This window comes from Oncorhynchus gorbuscha, linkage group LG24, assembly GCF_021184085.1.
Source record: "Oncorhynchus gorbuscha isolate QuinsamMale2020 ecotype Even-year linkage group LG24, OgorEven_v1.0, whole genome shotgun sequence".
In the NCBI taxonomy this organism is placed as follows: Eukaryota; Metazoa; Chordata; class Actinopteri; order Salmoniformes; family Salmonidae; genus Oncorhynchus; species Oncorhynchus gorbuscha.
The window spans coordinates 64909037-64928998 of record NC_060196.1 but is presented as its reverse complement, the minus strand read 5'-3'; the positions used below and the strand labels follow the sequence as shown (position 1 = coordinate 64928998).

The 19962-nt window shown below is 44.8% G+C and overlaps 1 protein-coding gene across 1 annotated transcript in view; it reads right to left on the bottom strand.

Moving 5' to 3' along the window:
* The window catches only part of necab1 (N-terminal EF-hand calcium binding protein 1), a 152482-nt gene that overhangs the window by 68534 nt on the left and 63986 nt on the right, over positions 1-19962 (bottom strand). Inside the window, exon 6 of the mRNA XM_046327275.1 lies at positions 17939-18075. Within this exon, the coding sequence (XP_046183231.1) occupies positions 17939-18075 (137 nt within the window). The remainder of the gene's footprint in view (positions 1-17938; positions 18076-19962) is intronic.

The following is a 19962-nucleotide window of genomic DNA, read 5'->3' as shown; positions in this document are numbered from 1 at the left end:
TGACTAGAAGAAGAGAACCGAGGGGAAGGCTCTTCTTGACTAGAAGAAGAGAACCGAGGGGAAGGCTCTTCTTGACTAGAAGAAGAGAACCGAGGGGAAGGCTCTTCTTGACTAGAAGAAGAGAACCGAGGGGAAGGCTCTTCTTGACTAGAAGAAGAGAACCGAGGGGAAGGCTCTTCTTGACTAGAAGAAGAGAACCGAGGGGAAGGCTCTTCTTGACTAGAAGAAGAGAACCGAGGGGAAGGCTCTTCTTGACTAGAAGAAGAGAACCGAGGGGAGAACCGAGGGGAAGGTTCTTCTTGACTAGAAGAAGAGAACCGAGGGGAAGGTTCTTCTTCTGCACTGTTCCACCTATCCATTAAATGAGGAGGAGTTAAGATGTTGCCTTGTTAACATCCTAAAGAGGAAGTCGAGTCACATGCTCTCTTTCTCTTTTCGTCGGCCCTGAAAAATGGGGAACATCCGTTCGTTGGAGACTCTCGGTAGAGGCCAGAATGAGATGGAACCAGGCTCCCGCCACGGCAGAACGTGGAGAATTCATGATGGATGCTGTGAGAGAAGTCACTGTGGCGCTCTCAGACCCGGGTTTAAATTGTATTTGTTATTCTGCGCTTGGTTGAGCCAATGAAACCACTGGAAAAAATATTGCCCATCTGACTTGTAATGTAGGCTTAATAAAACGTATTTAAAAAACTAAATAAATTACCAGAAATATAAACACAACATGCAACAATTTCAAAGACTTTACTAAGTTACAGTTTATATAAGAAAATCAGTCAATTGAAATAAAATCACAAGGCCCTGATCTGTAAGGAGACGAGAAGAAAATACAGGCAGCAGGTAGCCCAGTGGATAGAAGAAGTTGGGCCAGTAGCCAAAGGTTGCTGGATCGAATCCCTGAGCTGACAAGTTAAAAAATATGTTGTTCTGCCCCTGAACAATGCTAAGAGAGCAGAAAAGTAAATAAATATAAACAGTATGGGGATGAGGTAGGTGGGCTATTTACCAATAGACTATGTACAGCTGCAGCGATCGGTTAGCTGCTCAGATAGCTGATGTTTGAAGTTGGTGAGGGAGATAAAAGTCTCCAGCTTCAGAGATTTTTGCAGTTCGTTCCAGTCACAGGCAGCAGAGAACTGGAACGAAAGGCGGCCAAATGAGGTGTTGGCTTTAGGGATGATCAGTGAGATACACCTGCTGGAGCGCGTGCTACGGATGGGTGTTGCCGTCGTGACCAGTGAACTGAGATAAGGCGGAGCTTTACCTAGCATGGACTTGTAGCATGAAGTGATGGTGGTGGATGACGACAATGGGCATCAGGATCTTGTCACGGTTTCTCTCTGCATTCAAATTAACTTTGATAAAAAGCAACCGTTTTCGTTGTCCGTAGCTTATGCCTGCCCATACCATAACCCCACCGCCACCATGGGGCACTCTGTTCACAACGTTGACATCAGCAAACCACTGACGTTGGAGGCAGCTTCTGGCAGTTGAAGATGAAGATTGAAGATTGAAGATTAAATTCTCTGGCAACAGCTCTGGTGGACATTCCTGCAGTCAGCATGCCAACTGCACGCTCCCTCAAAACTTGAGACGTCTGTAGCATTCTGTTGTGTGACAAAGCTTCACAGTTTAGAGTGGCCTTTGATTGTCCCCAGCACAAGGTGCACCTGTGAAATGATCATGCTGTTTAATTAGCTTCCTGATATGCCACAGCTGTCAGGTGGATGGATAATCTTGGCAAAGGAGAAATGATAACAGGGATGTAAACAAACATCTGATAGAAATAAGCTTTTTGTGCCTATGGAACATTTCTGGGATCTTTTATTTCAGCTCATGAAACATGAGACCAACACTTTACATGTTACATTTCTGTTTTTTGTTCAGTGTATTTGAACCAGGTCTGTGGTGGCCAGCGGAGTGCTACATCTCTGAGTGCCAGTGACACAGGGGCTAGGTAGCCTTGGGCTGGCGTCACTTAAAATTATCCTCAGATGACAATAGGTTAGGTTCGGCACGATACGATGCACTGATTTGGCCCACTGGTTGTTTATGTGACGCTGCTGCATAAACAATCATCATGTATAGTAAACAGCATTTAAATATGTGAAACGCAAGTGAATATATGTGAATATGTGACTGATATGTTCTTATGTAGCAACATTTGAAATGTTTTTTCAATGTTTTTCTTTACAAAAAATAAAATAAAATAAAAGTAGAGTCTCAGAGCTACAAAGTGATATATCATACACTACAGGAACAATGAGAAAATAATTATGCTTTGAAAGTTGACAAACTTGTAAACTCATTTTTGAGAAAATGGCCTTTGATTGTTTTGGTACACCTACTGGAGAGCTCTTCTCATTCAGCATCGTTCAAGCCCTGTTACCTTTTGTGACGGGATGTTTTGTCAGGACAAGATGATAGAATATGCATATCATTGACAGCTTAGGATAGAAAACACTCTAAAGTTTCCAAAACTGTAAATATATTGTCTGTGAGTATAACAGAACTGATGTTACAGGCGAAAGCCTGAGAAAATCCAATCCAGAAGAGACTCGTCTTTTTAAAGCGCTGCGTTCCAATGCATCCCTATGGAGCAGTGAACGGGCTATCAACCAGATTACTTTTTCTCCGTATTACCCAAGGTGTCTACAGCATTGTGACGTAGTTTTACGCATTTATGTGGAAGAATACCCGTAAGCAGCTACAATGTGCAAGTGGTCACCTGATGCTCTCAGAGTGATTCTCGCGTAAAATACAGAGGTATCCATTATTCCAATCGGTCCTACTGAAAAAACAATTGTCCCGGTGGATATATTATCGAATAGATATTTGAAAAACACCTTGAAGATTGATTATAAACAACGTTTGCCATGTTTCTGTCGATATTATGGAGCTAATTTGGAATATTTTTTGGTGTTTTCGTGACCGCAATTTCTGGTCGATTTCTCAGCCAAACGTAAAGAACAAACGGAGCTATTTCACATACAAAAACAACATTTTTGGAAAAAAATAACATTGGCTATCTAACTGGGAGTCTCGTGAGTGAAAACATCCGAAGCTCATCAAAAGTAAACAATTTAATTTGATTGATTTTCTGATTTCCGTGATCAAGTTACCTGCTGCTAGCTGGACAAAATGCTATGCTAGGCTATCGATAAACTTGCTTGTCTAGCTTTGGCTGTAAAGCATATTTTGAAGTTTGGGAGTCACTAGATGTTAAGCTTTAGCCCCACCCATCTCTTTAATAACTTCTTAGGGCTAGAGGTCCCAGGTGAAACTGGAGGGCGCGCAATTAAAATAAATAATCATAAATATTATGGATTTTAAACATTTATGTAGTCTTATATCGTCTGAAAGCTTAAATTCTTGTTAAGAAATAAACAAATAATTAACTTTTTAGGGCTAGGGGTACCGCCAGCACACAATTGAAATAAATAATCAGAAATATTATGGATTTTAAACATTTATGTACATATAAGTATCTTATATAGGCTGAGAGCTGATTTACAGTAGCTATTACAGCGAATATTGTTTGAGGACTGCAAAATATGCTTTCATTCACAAATAACGATTAAATATTCACTTACTTTTTGAAAATCTTTCCTCTGATTTGTCATCCAAAGGGTCCCAGCTATAAAATATGGTGTTGTTTTGTTAGAAAAAATCCTTCTTTATATCCCAAAAAGTCTGTTTAGTTGCGCCATCGATTTGAGTAATCCACTCGTTCAACATGCAGAGAAAGGAATCCGAAAATCTACTTTAATTTAATGAAACTTTGTTTCAACAAGTCTTTCTATTTACTCCTAAAATGTCATTAAACCTGAAATCGGAGCCAGACAGAATTTACAAACCCAAAATGTTTACTTGCATAGTAGAGTCTTTTGTTAAGACATGTAGCTAGCTAGCTAGGTAAACAATGAACCATAATCCCAACTCATGACATTACTACCCTGCATGAATCTTTAGGTAGCTAACCAACCAGGTTCAATGTTAGCTAGCTAACATTAGGCTATAGCTAACCAGGCAAATGGCTCTGAGATACGAATAATAAGATCATACACGTAACGTTAGCTAGCGAGCCAGCCAGCTAACATTATCTAGATAGCTAAGAGATAGCTAACATTATCTAGATAGCTAAGAGATAGCTAACATTATCTAGATAGCTAAGAGATAGCTAACATTATCTAGATAGCTAAGAGATAGCTAACATTATCTAGATAGCTAAGAGATAGCTAACATTATCTAGATAGCTAAGTGATAGCTAACATTATCTAGATAGCTAAGTGATAGCTAACATTATCTAGATAGCTAAGAGATAGCTAACATTATCTAGATAGCTAAGAGATAGCTAACATTATCTAGATAGCTAAGAGACAGCTAACATTATCTAGACAGCTAAGAGATAGCTAACATTATCTAGATAGCTAAGAGATAGCTAACATTATCTAGATAGCTAAGAGATAGCTAACATTATCTAGATAGCTAAGAGATAGCTAACATTATCTAGATAGCTAAGAGATAGCTAACATTATCTAGATAGCTAAGAGATAGCTAACATTATCTAGATAGCTAAGTGATAGCTAACATTATCTAGATAGCTAAGTGATAGCTAACATTATCTAGATAGCTAAGAGATAGCTAACATTATCTAGATAGCTAAGAGACAGCTAACATTATCTAGATAGCTAAGAGATAGCTAACATTATCTAGATAGCTAAGAGATAGCTAACATTATCTACCCTTTAACTTGAAATTAAACTACTTTCGGTCAAAATTAGAAATGTGTAATATCTGGAAAAAGCTAGCTAGACGATCTTACCGATATACATACTGCCTACACCGGCCAAACCTGGATGATGCTGGGCTAAATGTGCACTGCCCTATGTGACTCCCAATCACGGATGGTTGTGATACAGCCTGGATTCGAACCAGTGCTGTACCCGGTCTTTTAACTACTCCCCTCTGTGTGCAGCTTATAGGGCAACCGTCAGAAGAAAAACAGAACCAGCAGGCTAATGTTCACGTCTGTTATTAAGCCACATGAAAGATACCATGTTCCAGAAGGCATTTCTAGTGATGTAGTGATCTATCCTCAGAGCTCGTGCTGCTAGGTGACCTAAACTGTGAAGTAGTGAACACCATCTATCCTCAGAGCTCGTGCTGCTAGGTGACCTAAACTGTGTAGTAGTGAACACCATCTATCCTCAGAGCTCGTGCTGCTAGGTGACCTAAACTGTCTAGTAGTGAACACCATCTATCCTCAGAGCTCGTGCTGCTAGGTGACCTAAACTGTGACATGCTTAACACCCCGGCCATCCTACAATCTAAGCTTGATGCCCTCAATCTCACACAAATTATCAATGAACCCACCAGGTACAACCCCAGATTGGTAAACACGGGCACCCTCTTAGATATCATCCTAACCAACTCGCCCTCCAAATACACCTCTGCTGTTTTCAACCAAGATCTCAGCGATCACTGCCTCATTGCCTGCATCCGTAATGGGTCTGAGGTCAAACAACCACCCCTCATCACTGTCAAATGCTCCCTAAAACACTTCAGCGAGCAGGCCTTTCTAATCGGCCTGGCCCGGGTATCCTGGAAGGATATTGACCTCATCCCGTCAGTAGAGGATGCCTGGTTGCTCTTCAAAAGTGCCTTCCTCACCATCTTAAATAGGCATGCCCCATTCAAAAAATGTAGAACCAGGAACAGATATAGTCCTTGGTTCACTCCAGACCTGTCTGCCCTTGACCAGCACAAAAACATCCTGTGGCGTTCTGCATTAGCATCGAATAGCCCCCGTGATATGCAACTGTTCAGGGATGTTAGGAACAAATCCAACACAGGCAGTTAGGAAAGTTAAGGTTAGCTTCAAGCAGAAATTTGCATCCTGTAGCACAAACTCAAAAAAGTTCTGGGACACTGTAAAGTCCATGGAGAATAAGAGCACCTCCTCCCAGCTGCCCACTGCACTGAGGCTAGGTAACACGGACACCACTGATAAAACCACTATAATTGATCATTTCAATAAGCATTTTTCTACGGTTGGCCATGCTTTTCACCTGGCTACCCCTACCCCGGTCAACAGCCCTGCGCTCCCCACAGCAACTCGCCCAAACCTCCCCCACTTCTCCTTCTCCCAAATCTAGATAGCTGATGTTCTGAAAAGCTGCATGATCTGGACCCCTACAAATCAATCGGGCTAAACATTCTGGAAACTCTCTTTCTAAAATGATCTGCCAAAATGGTTGCAAACCCTATTACCAGCCTGTTCAACCTCTCTTTCGTATCGTCTGAGATTCCCACAGATTGGAAAGCTACCCTGCCTTTCTAAGGTCTTCGAAAGCCAAGTTAACAAACAGATTACCGACCATTTTGAATCCCACCGTACCTTCATGGGTGCACCTCAGCCACGCTCAAGGCCCTAAATTATATCATAACCGCCATCGATAAGAGACATTACTGTGCAGCCGTATTCATCGACCTGGCCAAGGCTTTTGACTCTGTCAATCACAACATTCTTATTGGCAGACTCAACAGCCTTGGTTTCTCAAATGATTGCCTCGCCTGGTTCACCAAATACTTCTCTGATAGAAGTCAGTATGTCAAATCGGAGGGCCTGTTGTCCGGACCTCTGGCAGTCTTTATGGGGGTACCACAAGGGTTCAATTCTCGTGCCGACTCTTTTCTCTGTATATAACAATGATGTTGCTCTTGCTGCGGGCGATTCCCTGATCCACCTCTACGCAGACGACACCATTCAGTATACATCTGGCCCTTCGTTGGACACTGTGTTAACTAACCTCCAGACGAACCTCAATGCCATACAACTCTCCTTCCGTGGCGTCCAACTGCTCTTAAACCGTTTAAAGTCAACCGATCGCTGCCCGCACTTGCCCGCCCGCCCAGCATCACTACTCTGGATGGTTCTGACTTAGAATATGTGGACAACTACAAATACCTAGGTGTCTGGTTAGACTGTAAACTCTCCTTCCAGACTCACATTAAACATCTCCAGTCTAGAATCGGCTTCCTATTTCACAACAAAGCATCCTTCACTCATGCAGCCAAACATAGCCTCGTAAAACTGACTATTCTAACGATCTTTGACTTCGGTGATGTAATTTACAAAATAACCTCCAACACTCTACTCAATATATTGGATGCAATCTATCAAAGTGCCATCCGTTTTGTCACCAAAGCCCCATATACTACCCACCACTGCAACCTGTACGCTCTAGTCGGATGGCCCTAGATTCATATTCGTCGCCAAACCCACTGGCTCCAGGTCATCTACAAGTCTCTGCTAGGTAAAGCCCCGCCTTATCTCAGCTTACTGGTCACCATAGCAGCACCCACCCGTAGCATGCGCTCCAGCAGGTATATTTCACTGGTCATCCCCAAAGCCAACACTTCCTTTGGCCGCCTATCCTTCCAGTTCTCTGCTGCCAATGACTGGAACGGACTACAAACATCTCTGAAACTGGAAACACTTATCTCCCTCACTAGCTTTAAGCACCAGCTGTCAGAGCAGCTCACAAATCACTGCACCTGTACATAGCCCATATATAAATAGCCCATCCAACTACCTCATCCATTTATTTATCTTGCTCCTTTGCACCCCAGTATCTCTACTTCTGCCGATCTACCATTCCAGTGTTTAATTGCTATATTGTAATTACTTCGCCACCATGGCCTATTTATTTTATTATGTCACCACTATGCATATTTATTACCTCCATTATCCTACCTCATTTGCACACACTGTATATAGACTTTTCTACTGTATTATTGACTGTATGTTTGTTTATTCCATGTGTATCTCTGTGTTGTTGTTTGTGTCGCACTGCTTTGCTTTATCTTGGCCAGGTCACAGCTTTAAATGAGAACTTGTTCTCAACTAGACTACCTGGTTTAAATAACGGTGAAATAAAATAAAGTAAAACAATTCCCTGAAACGAGTCACATATATGTGAGAATATATGCTTTTAAATGGGCATTTCCTGACTGCTGATGAGGTCCTCTTCAAGGGAAAAACATTAGCAGGTCTCATAGGAAGGACATTGGCCCTGTCTCTGAGGGATTTAGTCATTTCAACAGAGAAATAAGAACAAGGATCTCTTCCCAAACTACCAGAGTGTATATAACCAGAGATTTACAGTCTGAATGTTGGAGTTCCATAGAACTCTCATCCCCCCAATGTGGTCACCTGAGTGGTCTGCATCCTTTCATCCTGCAGCCAGACACACACACGCACAAGTTCACACGTACGCACTCACATACGCACCCACACACACACACGCACCCACACACACACACACACACACACACACACACACACACACACACACACACACACACACACACACACACACACACACACACACACACACACACACACACACACACACACACACACACACACACACACACACACACACACACACACACACACACACACACACACACACACAGCTCCACAGTGAACCTGGCTAGAGACATCAGACAGAATAGAAAATGGGCCTTCGACACATCAGAGATTGTGACAGAGTTCATCTACCTGCTGAGCTGATGCTTTGCTACTAAATTCTCTATTGGAGCAAATTGGGATTCCAGCTTCTAAATTTCTCCAAACAAGAGAAATGTTGTTATATCTGGAGTGGTGTTTAAAGATGGCTTCTGGACTGGGACTCAGGGACTGGGACTCAGGGACTGGGGCTCAGGGACTGGGGCTCAGAGACTGGTACTCAGGGACTGGGAATCAGGGACTCGGACTCAGGGACTGGGATTTAGGGACTGGGAATCAGGGACTGGGACTCAGGGACTGGGACTCAGGGACTTGGGATTGGGACTCAGGGACTGGGATTCAGGGACTCAGGGACTGGGACTCAGGGACTGGGACTCAGGGACTGGGATTCAGGAACTGGGACTCAGGGACTTGGAGTCAGGGACTGGGATTTAGGGACTGGGAATCAGGGACTGGGACTCAGGGACTGGGACTCAGGGATTAGGACTCAGGGACTGGGACTCAGGGATTGGGATTCAGGAACTGGGACTCAGGGACTAGGACTCAGGGACTCAGGGACTCAGGGACTAGGACTCAGGGACTCAGGGACTGGGACTCAGGGACTCGGGGACTGGGACTCCGGGATTGGGATTCAGGGACTGGGATTTAGGGACGGATTCGGGGTACGTGATTGGGACAGGAGCTGAGAGGAAGAGGGGGGAGGAGGAAGGGATATGAGAAGAGGAAAGGAGAGGAGAGGAGTGGAGAGGAGGGGAGGGGAGGAGAAAGGAGGAGAGGAGGGGATGGGACGAGGAGAGAAGAGGAGAGGAGGAGTGGAAGGAAGGAGAGGAGGAGAGCACAGGAAACAAGGATATGAGAAGAGGAAAGGAGGAGAGGAGAGGAAGGGAGAAGAGGAAAGGAGAAGAGTAGAGTAGAGTAGAGTAGAGAATTCTGTTCCATTCTCACCCAGTTCTGAAGCATGACATGCCATCACCCAGGTGCTAGAACAAAAACCAACGCTGTGGCTGCCTGGGTTCTCCATTCTGATTCAGAACGTTGTGTTCTAAAAGTAGCCGCTGCTTCCCAGGGCACGGACAGAGCTGACCTCCCATCTAAATTCCACCAACATTCAGACCAGATCTGGTGAGTCACACTGTTACTAATGACCCTAGAGGCATGCTACACAGAGCCAGCTAATCAGACTGCTAAGACACACATTACCCAACATAGGGTAGGTAATATATAACACATTATGATTGTATCCAGAGCAATTTACAGTCATGCATGAATACAAGAGCCATGCTCTACCAACTGAACCACACAAGAACACACACAAAACACAACACAACACACAAAACACAACACACAAAACACAACACAACGCACAAAACAACACACAAAACACAACACAAAACACAACACACAACACACAACACAACACACAAACACAAAACACAACACACAACACACACAAAACACAAAACACAACACACAACACAACACACAAAACACAACACAACACACAAAACACAACACAACACACAAACACAACACAACACACAAACACAACACACAACACAACACACACAAAACACAAAACACAACACACAACACAACACACACAAAACACAAACACACAACACAAACACAAACACAACACAAACACAACACACACAAAACACAACAACACAAAACACAACACACAACACAACACACACAACACAAAACAACACACAAAACACAACACACAACACACAACACACAAAAAACAACACAGAAAACAACACACAACACACAAAACAACACACAACCTTCAAAACAACACACAACACACAAAACAACACACAAAACAAAACACACAAAACACAACACACAACACACAACACAAAACAACACACAACACACAAAACAACACACAAAACACAACACACAAAAAACACAACACATCACACACACAAAGACAACACACACGAAACACACAACACACCCAAAACACAGCACAAACACAACACATACACACACTAATTGCGTAGACACAGACATAAAGCAGAAGTCCCCTCAGAGGTTTGTCTGGATGGAGAGCACTCATCACTCATCACATACTGACTGACTGACTGGCTGAAGATAATAAAATAGGGGAGAGGAGAGGAGAAGAAAGGAGAAGAGATGATAAGAGAAAAGAAGAAGGGAAGAGAAGAGAGGAGAGGAGAAGAGAAGAGAAGAGAGGAGAGGGGAAGAGAAGAGAAGAGAGGAGAAGATAGGAGAGAGAAGAGAGGAGAAGATAAGAAGGGAAGAGAAGAGAAGAGAGGAGAGGGGAAGAGAAGAGAAGAGAGGAGAAGAGAAGCGAGGAGGGGAAGAGAAGAGAGGAAAAGAGAGGAGAGGAGAAGAGAAGAGGCGAGAAGAGAAGAGATGAGAAGAGAGGAGAATATGGGAAGAGAAGAGAGGACAAGAGAGGAGAAGAGAGGAGAAGAGAAGAGAGGAGGGGAAGAGAAGAGAGGAGAAGAGAAGAGAGGGGAAGAGAAGAGAGGAGATGAGAAGAAAGGGCAAGAGAAGAGAGGAAAAGAGAGGAGAAGAGAAGAGAAGAGAGGGGAAGAGAAGAGAAGAGAGGAGAAGAGAAGAGAAGAGAAGAGAGGGGAAGAGAAGAGAGGAGATGATAAGAGAAGAGAGGGCAAGAGAAGAGAGGAGAAGAGAGGAGAAGAGAAGAGAGAAGAAGAGAGGAGAAGAGAAGAGAGGAGGGGAAGAGAAGAGAAGAGAAGAGAGGAGGGGAAGAGAAGAGAAGAGAAGAGAGAGAGAGAAGAGAAGAGAAGAGAAGAGAAGAGAAGAGAAGAGAGGAGAAGAGAAGAGAAGAGAAGAGAAGAGAAGAGAAGAGAGGGGAAGATAGGAGATGAGAAGAGAAGAGAGGGCAAGAGAAGAGAGGAGAAGAGAGGAGAAGAGAAGAGAAGAGGAGAGGAGAAGAGAAGAGAAGAGAAGAGAAGAGAAGAGAAGAGAAGAGAGGAGAAGAGAAGAGAAGAGAAGAGAAGAGAAGAGAAGAGAAGAGAAGAGAAGAGAAGAGAGGAGAAGAGAAGAGAAGAGAAGAGGGGATAAGAGAAGAGAGGAGAAGAGAAGAGAGGAGAAGATGGGAAGAGAAGAGAGAACAAGAGAGAAGAAGAGAGGAGAAGAGAGGAGGGGAAGAGAAGAGAGGAGAAGAGAAGAGAAGAGAGGGGAAGAGAAGGGAGGAAATGAGAAGAGAAGAGAGGGCAAGAGAAGAGAGGAGAAGAGAAGAGAAGAGAAGAGAAGAGGAGAAGAGAAGAGAAGAGAGGAGAAGAGAGAGAAGAGAAGAGAAGAGGAGAGGAGAAGAGAGGAGAGGAGAAGAGAAGAGGAGAGGAGAACAGAGGGAAGAGAAGAGAGGAGAAGAGAAGAGAGGGGAAGAGAAGAGAGGAGAAGAGAGAAGAGGGGAAGTGAAGAGAAGAGAAGAGTCTCTGGCCCCCTCCCAGTTAGGGGGAGTGATGAGCTCTACAGCAGAGTCTCACAACTCAATCGCTGGTTGAAAACTGTTTTCTGCCCCTCCCAAAAGATAGAATTTGTAGATAATTGGCCCTCTTTCTGGGACTCACCCACAAACAGGACCAAGCCTGACCTGCTGAGGAGTGACGGACTCCATCCTAGCTGGAGGGGTGCTCTCATCTTATCTGCCAACATAGACAGGGCTCTAACTCCTCTAGCTCCACAATGAAATAGGGTGCAGGCCAGGCAGCAGGCTGTTAGCCAGCCTGCCAGCATAGTGGAGTCTGCCACTAGCATAGTTAGTGTAGTCAGCTCAGCTATCACAATTGAGACCGTGTCTGTGCCTCGACCTGGGTTGGGCAAAACTAAACATGGCGGTGTTCGCCTTAGCAATCTCACTAGGATAAAGACCACCTCCATTCCTGACATTACTGAAAGAGATCATGATACCTCACATCTCAAAATAGGGCTACTTAATGTTAGATCCCTTACTTCAAAGGCAATTATAGTCAATGAACTAATCACTGATCATAATCTTGATGTGATTGGCCTGACTGAAACATGGCTTAAGCCTGATGAATTTACTGTGTTAAATGAGGCCTCACCTCCTGGCTACACTAGTGACCATATCCCCTGTGCATCCCGCAAAGGCGGAGGTGTTGCTAACATTTACGATAGCAAATTTCAATTTACAAAAAAAAAATGACGTTTTCGTCTTTTGAGCTTCTAGTCATGAAATCTATGCAGCCTACTCAATCACTTTTTATAGCTACTGTTTACAGGCCTCCTGGGCCATATACAGCGTTTCTCACTGAGTTCCCTGAATTCCTATCAGACCTTGTAGTCATTGCAGATAATATTCTAATCTTTGGTGACTTTAATATTCACATGGAAAAGTCCACAGACCCACTCCAAAAGGCTTTTGGAGCCATCATCGACTCAGTGGGTTTTGTCCAACTTGTCTCTGGACCCACTCACTCTCACAGTCATACGCTGGACCTAGTTTTGTCCCATGGAATAAATGTTGTGGATCTTAATGTTTTTCCTCATAATCCTGGACTATCGGACCACCATTTTATTAAGTTTGCAATTGCAACAAATAATCTGCTCAGACCCCAACCAAGGAACATCAAAAGTTGTGCTATAAATTCACAGACAACACAAAGATTCCTTGATGCCCTTCCAGACTCCCTCTGCCTACCCAAGGACGCCAGTGTCATGCAGGTGAATGAGGACCCAAAAGCGACTTGGCGAAAACAGAGTCTTTAATCCAGTAAAGTAAATCTACAATCATAAGACATAATTCCACTCGTAATGACGAGAACAGACTGGAGACTCGATCAAGAACTGCAGGTTGCCTCGGGAAGGCACTTGAACGTAGCAGACTCAGACACCTGCTCACCACGCAGCATCTGAGGGAAACACGACACGACAGGGCGATACACAGACACAGCACGGTGAACAATAGACAAGGATCCGACAGGGCAGAAACGGAAAACAAGGGGAGAAATAGGGACTCTAATCAGGGAAAAAGATAGGGAACAGGTGTGGGAAGACTAAATGATTGATTAGGGGAATAGGAACAGCTGGGAGCAGGAACGGAACGATAGAGAGAAGAGAGAGAGGAAGAGAGAGAGAAAAAGGGGAACGAACCTAAAAAGACCAGCAGGGGGAAAACGAACAGAGGGAAAAGCAAAATGACAAGACAATCTAAGACAAAACATGACAGCCAGAGGACAAAAATCCGTTAACCACCTAACTGAGGATCTCAATTTAACCTTGCGCAATACCCTAGATGCAGTTGCACCCCTAAAAACTAAAAAAATGTCTCATAAGAAACTAGCTCCCTGGTACACAGAAAATACCCGAGCTCTGAAGCAAGCTTCCAGAAAATTGGAACGGAAATGGCGCCACACCAAACTGGAAGTCTTCCGACTAGCTTGGAAGGATGGTACCGTGCAGTACCGAAGAGCCCTTACTGCTGCTCGATCGTCCTATTTTTCTAACTTAATTGAGGAAAATAAGAACAATCCGAAATTCCTTTTTGATACTGTGGCAAAGCTAACTAAAAAGCAGCATTCCCCAAGAGAGGATGACTTGCACTTTAGCAGTGATAAATTCATGAACTTCTTTGAGGAAAAGATTATGATTATTAGAAAGCAAATTACGGACTCCTCTTTAAACCTGCGTATTCCTCCAAACCTCAGTTGTCCTGAGTCTGCACAACTCTGCCAGGACCTAGGATCAAGAGAGACGCTCAAGTGTTTTAGTACTATATCTCTTGACACAATGATGAAAATAATCATGGCCTCTAAACCTTCAAGCTGTATACTGGACCCTATTCCAACTAAACTACTGAAAGAGCTGCTTCCTGTGCTTGGCCCTCCTATGTTGAACATAATAAACGGCTCTCTATCCACTGGATGTGTACCAAACTCACTAAAAGTGGCAGTAATAAAGCCTCTCTTGAAAAAGCCAAACCTTGACCCAGAAAATATAAAAAACTATCGGCCTATATCGAATCTTCCATTCCTCTCAAAGATTTTAGAGAAGGCTGTTGCGCAGCAACTCACTGCCTTCCTGAAGACAAACAATGTATACGAAATGCTTCAGTCTGGTTTTAGACCCCATCATAGCACTGAGACGGCACTTGTGAAGGTGGTAAATGACATTTTGATGGCATCGGACCGAGGCTCTGCATCTGTCCTCGTGCTCCTAGACCTTAGTGCTGCTTTTGATACCATCGATCACCACATTATTTTGGAGAGATTGGAAACCCAAATTGGTCTACACGGACATGTTCTGGCCTGGTTTAGGTCTTATCTGTCGGAAAGATATCAGTTTGTCTCTGTGAATGGTTTGTCCTCTGACAAATCAACTGTACATTTCGGTGTTCCTCAAGGTTCTGTTTTAGGACCACTATTGTTTTCACTATATATTTTACCTCTTGGGGATGTTATTCGAAAACATAATGTAAACTTTCACTGCTATGCGGATGACACACAGCTGTACATTTCAATGAAACATGGTGAAGCCCCAAAATTGCCCTCACTAGAAGCCTGTGTTTCAGACATAAGGAAGTGGATGGCTGCAAACTTTCTACTATTAAACTCGGACAAAACAGAGATGCTTGTTCTAGGTCCCAAGAAACAAAGAGATCTTCTGTTGAATCTGACAATTAATCTTAATGGTTGTACAGTCGTCTCAAATAAAACTGTGAAGGACCTCGGCGTTACTCTGGACCCTGATCTCTCTTTTGAAGAACATATCAAGACCATTTCGAGGACAGCTTTTTTCCATCTACGTAACATTGCAAAAATCAGAAACTTTCTGTCCAAAAATGATGCAGAAAAATTAATCCATGCTTTTGTCACTTCTAGGTTAGACTACTGCAATGCTCTATTTTCCGGCTACCCGGATAAAACACTAAATAAACTTCAGTTAGTGCTAAATACGGCTGCTAGAATCCTGACTAGAACCAAAAAATTTGATCATATTACTCCAGTGCTAGCCTCTCTACACTGGCTTCCTGTCAAAGCAAGGGCTGATTTCAAGGTTTTACTGCTAACCTACAAAGCATTACATGGGCTTGCTCCTACCTACCTCTCTGATTTGGTCCTGCCGTACATACCTACACGTACGCTACGGTCACAAGACGCAGGCCTCCTAATTGTCCCTAGAATTTCTAAGCAAACAGCTGGAGGCAGGGCTTTCTCCTATAGAGCTCCATTTTTATGGAACGGTCTGCCTACCCATGTCAGAGACGCAAACTCGGTCTCAACCTTTAAGTCTTTACTGAAGACTCATCTCTTCAGTGGGTCATATGATTGAGTGTAGTCTGGCCCAGGAGTGGGAAGGTGAACGGAAAGGCTCTGGAGCAACGAACCGCCCTTGCTGTCTCTGCCTGGCCGGTTCCCCTTTTCCACTGGGATTCTCTGCCTCTAACCCTGTTACGGGGCTGAGTCACTGGCTTGCTGGGGCTCTCTCGTGCCGTCCCTGGGGGGTGCGTCACCTGGGTGGGTTGATTCACTGTTGTGGTCGGCCTGTCTGGGTTTCCTCCCCCCTTGGGTTTTACCGTGTCGGAGATCTTTGTGGCCTATACTCGGCCTTGTCTCAGGATGGTAAGTTGGTGGTTGAAGATTTCCCTCTAGTGGTGTGGGGGCTGTGCTTTGGCAAAGTGGGTGGGGTTATATCCTTCCTGTTTGGCCCTGTCCGGGGGTGTCCTCGGATGGGGCCACAGTGTCTCCTGACCCCTCCTGTCTCAGCCTCCAGTATTTATGCTGCAGTAGTTTATGTGTCGGGGGGCTAGGGTCAGTTTGTTTATCTGGAGTACTTCTCCTGTCCTATTCGGTGTCCTGTGTGAATCTAAGTGTGCGTTCTCTAATTCTCCCCTTCTCTCTTTCTTTCTCTCTCTCGGAGGACCTGAGCCCTAGGACCATGCCCCAGGACTACCTGACATGCTGACTCCTTGCTGTCCCCAGTCCACCTGGCCATGCTGCTGCTCCAGTTTCAACTGGCCTGGGCCCTAGGACCATGTCCCAGGACTACCTGACATGAGGACTCCTTGCTGTCCCCAGTCCACCTGGCCATGCTCCTGCTCCAGTTTCAACTGTTCTGCCTTACTATTATTCAACCATGCTGGTCATTTATGAACATTTGAACATCTTGGCCACGTTCTGTTATAATCTCCACCCGGCACAGCCAGAAGAGGACTGGCCACCCCACATATGCTCTCTCTAATTCTCTCTTTCTTTCTCTCTCTCGGAGGACCTGAGCCCTAGGACCGTGCCCCAGGACTACCTGACATGATGGCTCCTTGCTGTCCCCAGTCCACCTGACTGTGCTGCTGCTCCAGTTTCAACTGTTCTGCCTTATTATTATTTGACCATGCTGGTCATTTATGAACATTTGAACATCTTGGTCATGTTCTGTTATAATCTCTACCTGGCATAGCCAGAAGAGGACTGGCCACCCCACATAGCCCGGTTCCTCTCTAGGTTTCTTCCTAGGTTTTGGCCTTTCTAGGGAGTTTTTCCTAGCCACCATGCTTTTACACCTGCATTGTTTGCTGTTTGGGGTTTTAGGCTGGGTTTCTGTACAGCACTTTGAGATATCAGCTGATGTACGAAGGGCTATATAAATAAATTTGATTTGATTTGATTTGAAGAGCGGATAAGATAAGAGAGGAGAGAAGAGAAGAGAGGAGAATATGGGAAGAGAAGAGAGAAGAAGAGAAGAGAAGAGAGGAGAGGGGAAGAGAAGACAGGAGAAGAGAAGAGGAGAAGAGAGGATAAGAGAAGAGAGGAGAAGATGGGAAGAGAAGAGAGGACAAGAGAGAAGAAGAGAAGAGAGGGAGGGGAAGAGAAGACAGGAGAAGAGAAGAGAGAAGAGAGGATAAGAGAAGAGAGGAGAAGATGGGAAAAGAAGAGAGGACAAGAGAGAAGACGAAGAGAGGAGGGGAAGAGAGGAGAAGAGAAGATAGGGGAAGAGAAGAGAGAGATGAAAAGAGAGGGCAAGAGAGGAAGGAGAAGAAGGGAGAAGAGAGGAGAGAGAAGAGGGGAAGAGAAGAGAAGAGAAGAGAGGAGAAGAGAGAGGAAGAGAAGAGAAGAGAGGAGAAGAGAGGGCAAGAGAAGAGAGGAGAAGAGAGGAGAAGAGAGGAGAAGAGAAGAGAAGAGAAGAGAGGAGAGGAGAGGAGAGGAGAGGAGAAAAGAAGAGAAGAGATGAGGAGAGGAGAGGAGAGGAGAGGAGAGGAGAGGAGAGGAGAGGAGAGAGAGAGGAGAGGAGAGGGAGGAGAGGGAGAGGAGAGGAGAGGAGAGGAGAGGAGAAGAGAGGAGAAGAGAGAGAAGAGAGGAGAAGAGATGAGAGGAGATGAGAAGAGAGGAGAGGAGAAGATGAGAAGAGAGGAGATGAGAGGAGAAGAGAGGAGAAGAGAAGACTTGCCTCTCCTGACGGGTTTGCTCGGCCGTGGTCTCCATGGCACATTCCAGGGAGCTCTGCAGCGAGTGGAGCTGATTGGTTGTCTCTTTTAACAGGAAGCGTGTCACGAACTGCTCCAGGTGTGTGGCTTCCTGATAGTCCTGAAGGAGAGAGGAACCAACCCTTACATCCCATATCATCCCCTATCCTCTAAACCCTATCCTCTATCCTCTAAACCCTATCCTCTAACCCCTATCCTCTATCCCCTATCCTCTAACCCCTATCCTCTAAACCCTATCCTCTATCCTCTAAACCCTATCCTCTAACCCCTATCCTCTATCCCCTATCCTCTATCTTCTATCCTCTAAACCCTATCCTCTAACCCCTATCCTCTATCCCCTATCCTCTATCCCCTATCCTCTATCTTCTATCCTCTAACCCCTATCCTCTAACCCCTATCCTCTAACCCCTATCCTCTATCCCATATCCCCTATCCTCTAACCCCTATCCTCTATCCTCTATCCTCTAACCCCTATCCTCTATCCTCTAACCCCTATCCTCTATCCTCTATCCCCTATCCTCTAACCCCTATCCTCTATCCTCTATCCTCTAACCCCTATCCTCTATCCTCTAACCCCTATCCTCTATCCTCTAACCCCTATCCTCTAACCCCTATCCTCTATCCTCTATCCTCTAACCCCTATCCTCTATCCTCTAACCCCTATCCTCTAACCCCTATCCTCTATCCTCTATCCTCTAACCCCTATCCTCTATCCTCTAATCCCTATCCTCTAACCCCTATCCTCTATCCTCTAACCCCTATCCTCTATCCTCTAACCCCTATCCTCTATCCTCTAACCCCTATCCTCTATCCTCTAATCCCTATCCTCTAACCCCTATCCTCTATCCTCTATCCTCTAACCCCTATCCTCTATCCTCTAACCCCTATCCTCTAACCCCTATCCTCTATCCTCTATCCTCTAACCCCTATCCTCTATCCTCTAATCCCTATCCTCTAACCCCTCTCCTCTATCCTCTAACCCCTATCCTCTATCCTCTAACCCCTATCCTCTATCCTCTAACCCCTATCCTCTATCCTCTAACCCCTATCCTCTATCCTCTAATCCCTATCCTCTAACCCCTATCCTCTATCCTCTAACCCCTATCCTCTATCCTCTAACCCCTATCCTCTATCCTCTAATCCCTATCCTCTATCCTCTAATCCCTATCCTCTAACCCCTATCCTCTATCCTCTAACCCCTATCCTCTATCCTCTAACCCCTATCCTCTATCCTCTAATCCCTATCCTCTATCCTCTATCCTCTATCCCCTATCCTCTAACCCCTATCCTCTATCCTCTATCCTCTAACCCCTATCCTCTAACCCCTATCCTCTAACCCCTATCCTCTAACCCCTATCCTCTATCCCCTATCCTCTATCCCCTATCCTCTAACCCCTATCCTCTATCCTCTATCCTCTAACCCCTATCCTCTATCCTCTATCCTCTAACCCCTATCCTCTAACCCCTATCCTCTAACCTCTATCCTCTAACCCCTATCCCCTATCCTCTATCCCCTATCCTCTATCCCCTATCCTCTAACCCCTATCCTCTATCCTCTATCCTCTATCCTCTAACCCCTATCCTCTAACCCCTATCCTCTAACCCCTATCCTCTAACTCCTATCCTCTATCCTCTAATCCCTATCCTCTAACCCCTATCCTCTATCCTCTAACCCCTATCCTCTATCCTCTAACCCCTATCCTCTATCCTCTAATCCCTATCCTCTATCCTCTAATCCCTATCCTCTAACCCCTATCCTCTATCCTCTAACCCCTATCCTCTATCCTCTAATCCCTATCCTCTATCCTCTAATCCTTATCCTCTAACCCCTATCCTCTATCCTCTAACCCCTATCCTCTAACCCCTATCCTCTAACCCCTATCATCTATCCTCTATCCCCTATCCTCTAACCCCTATCCTCTAACCCCTATCCTCTATCCCCTATCCTCTATCCCCTATCCTCTAACCCCTATCCTCTATCCTCTAT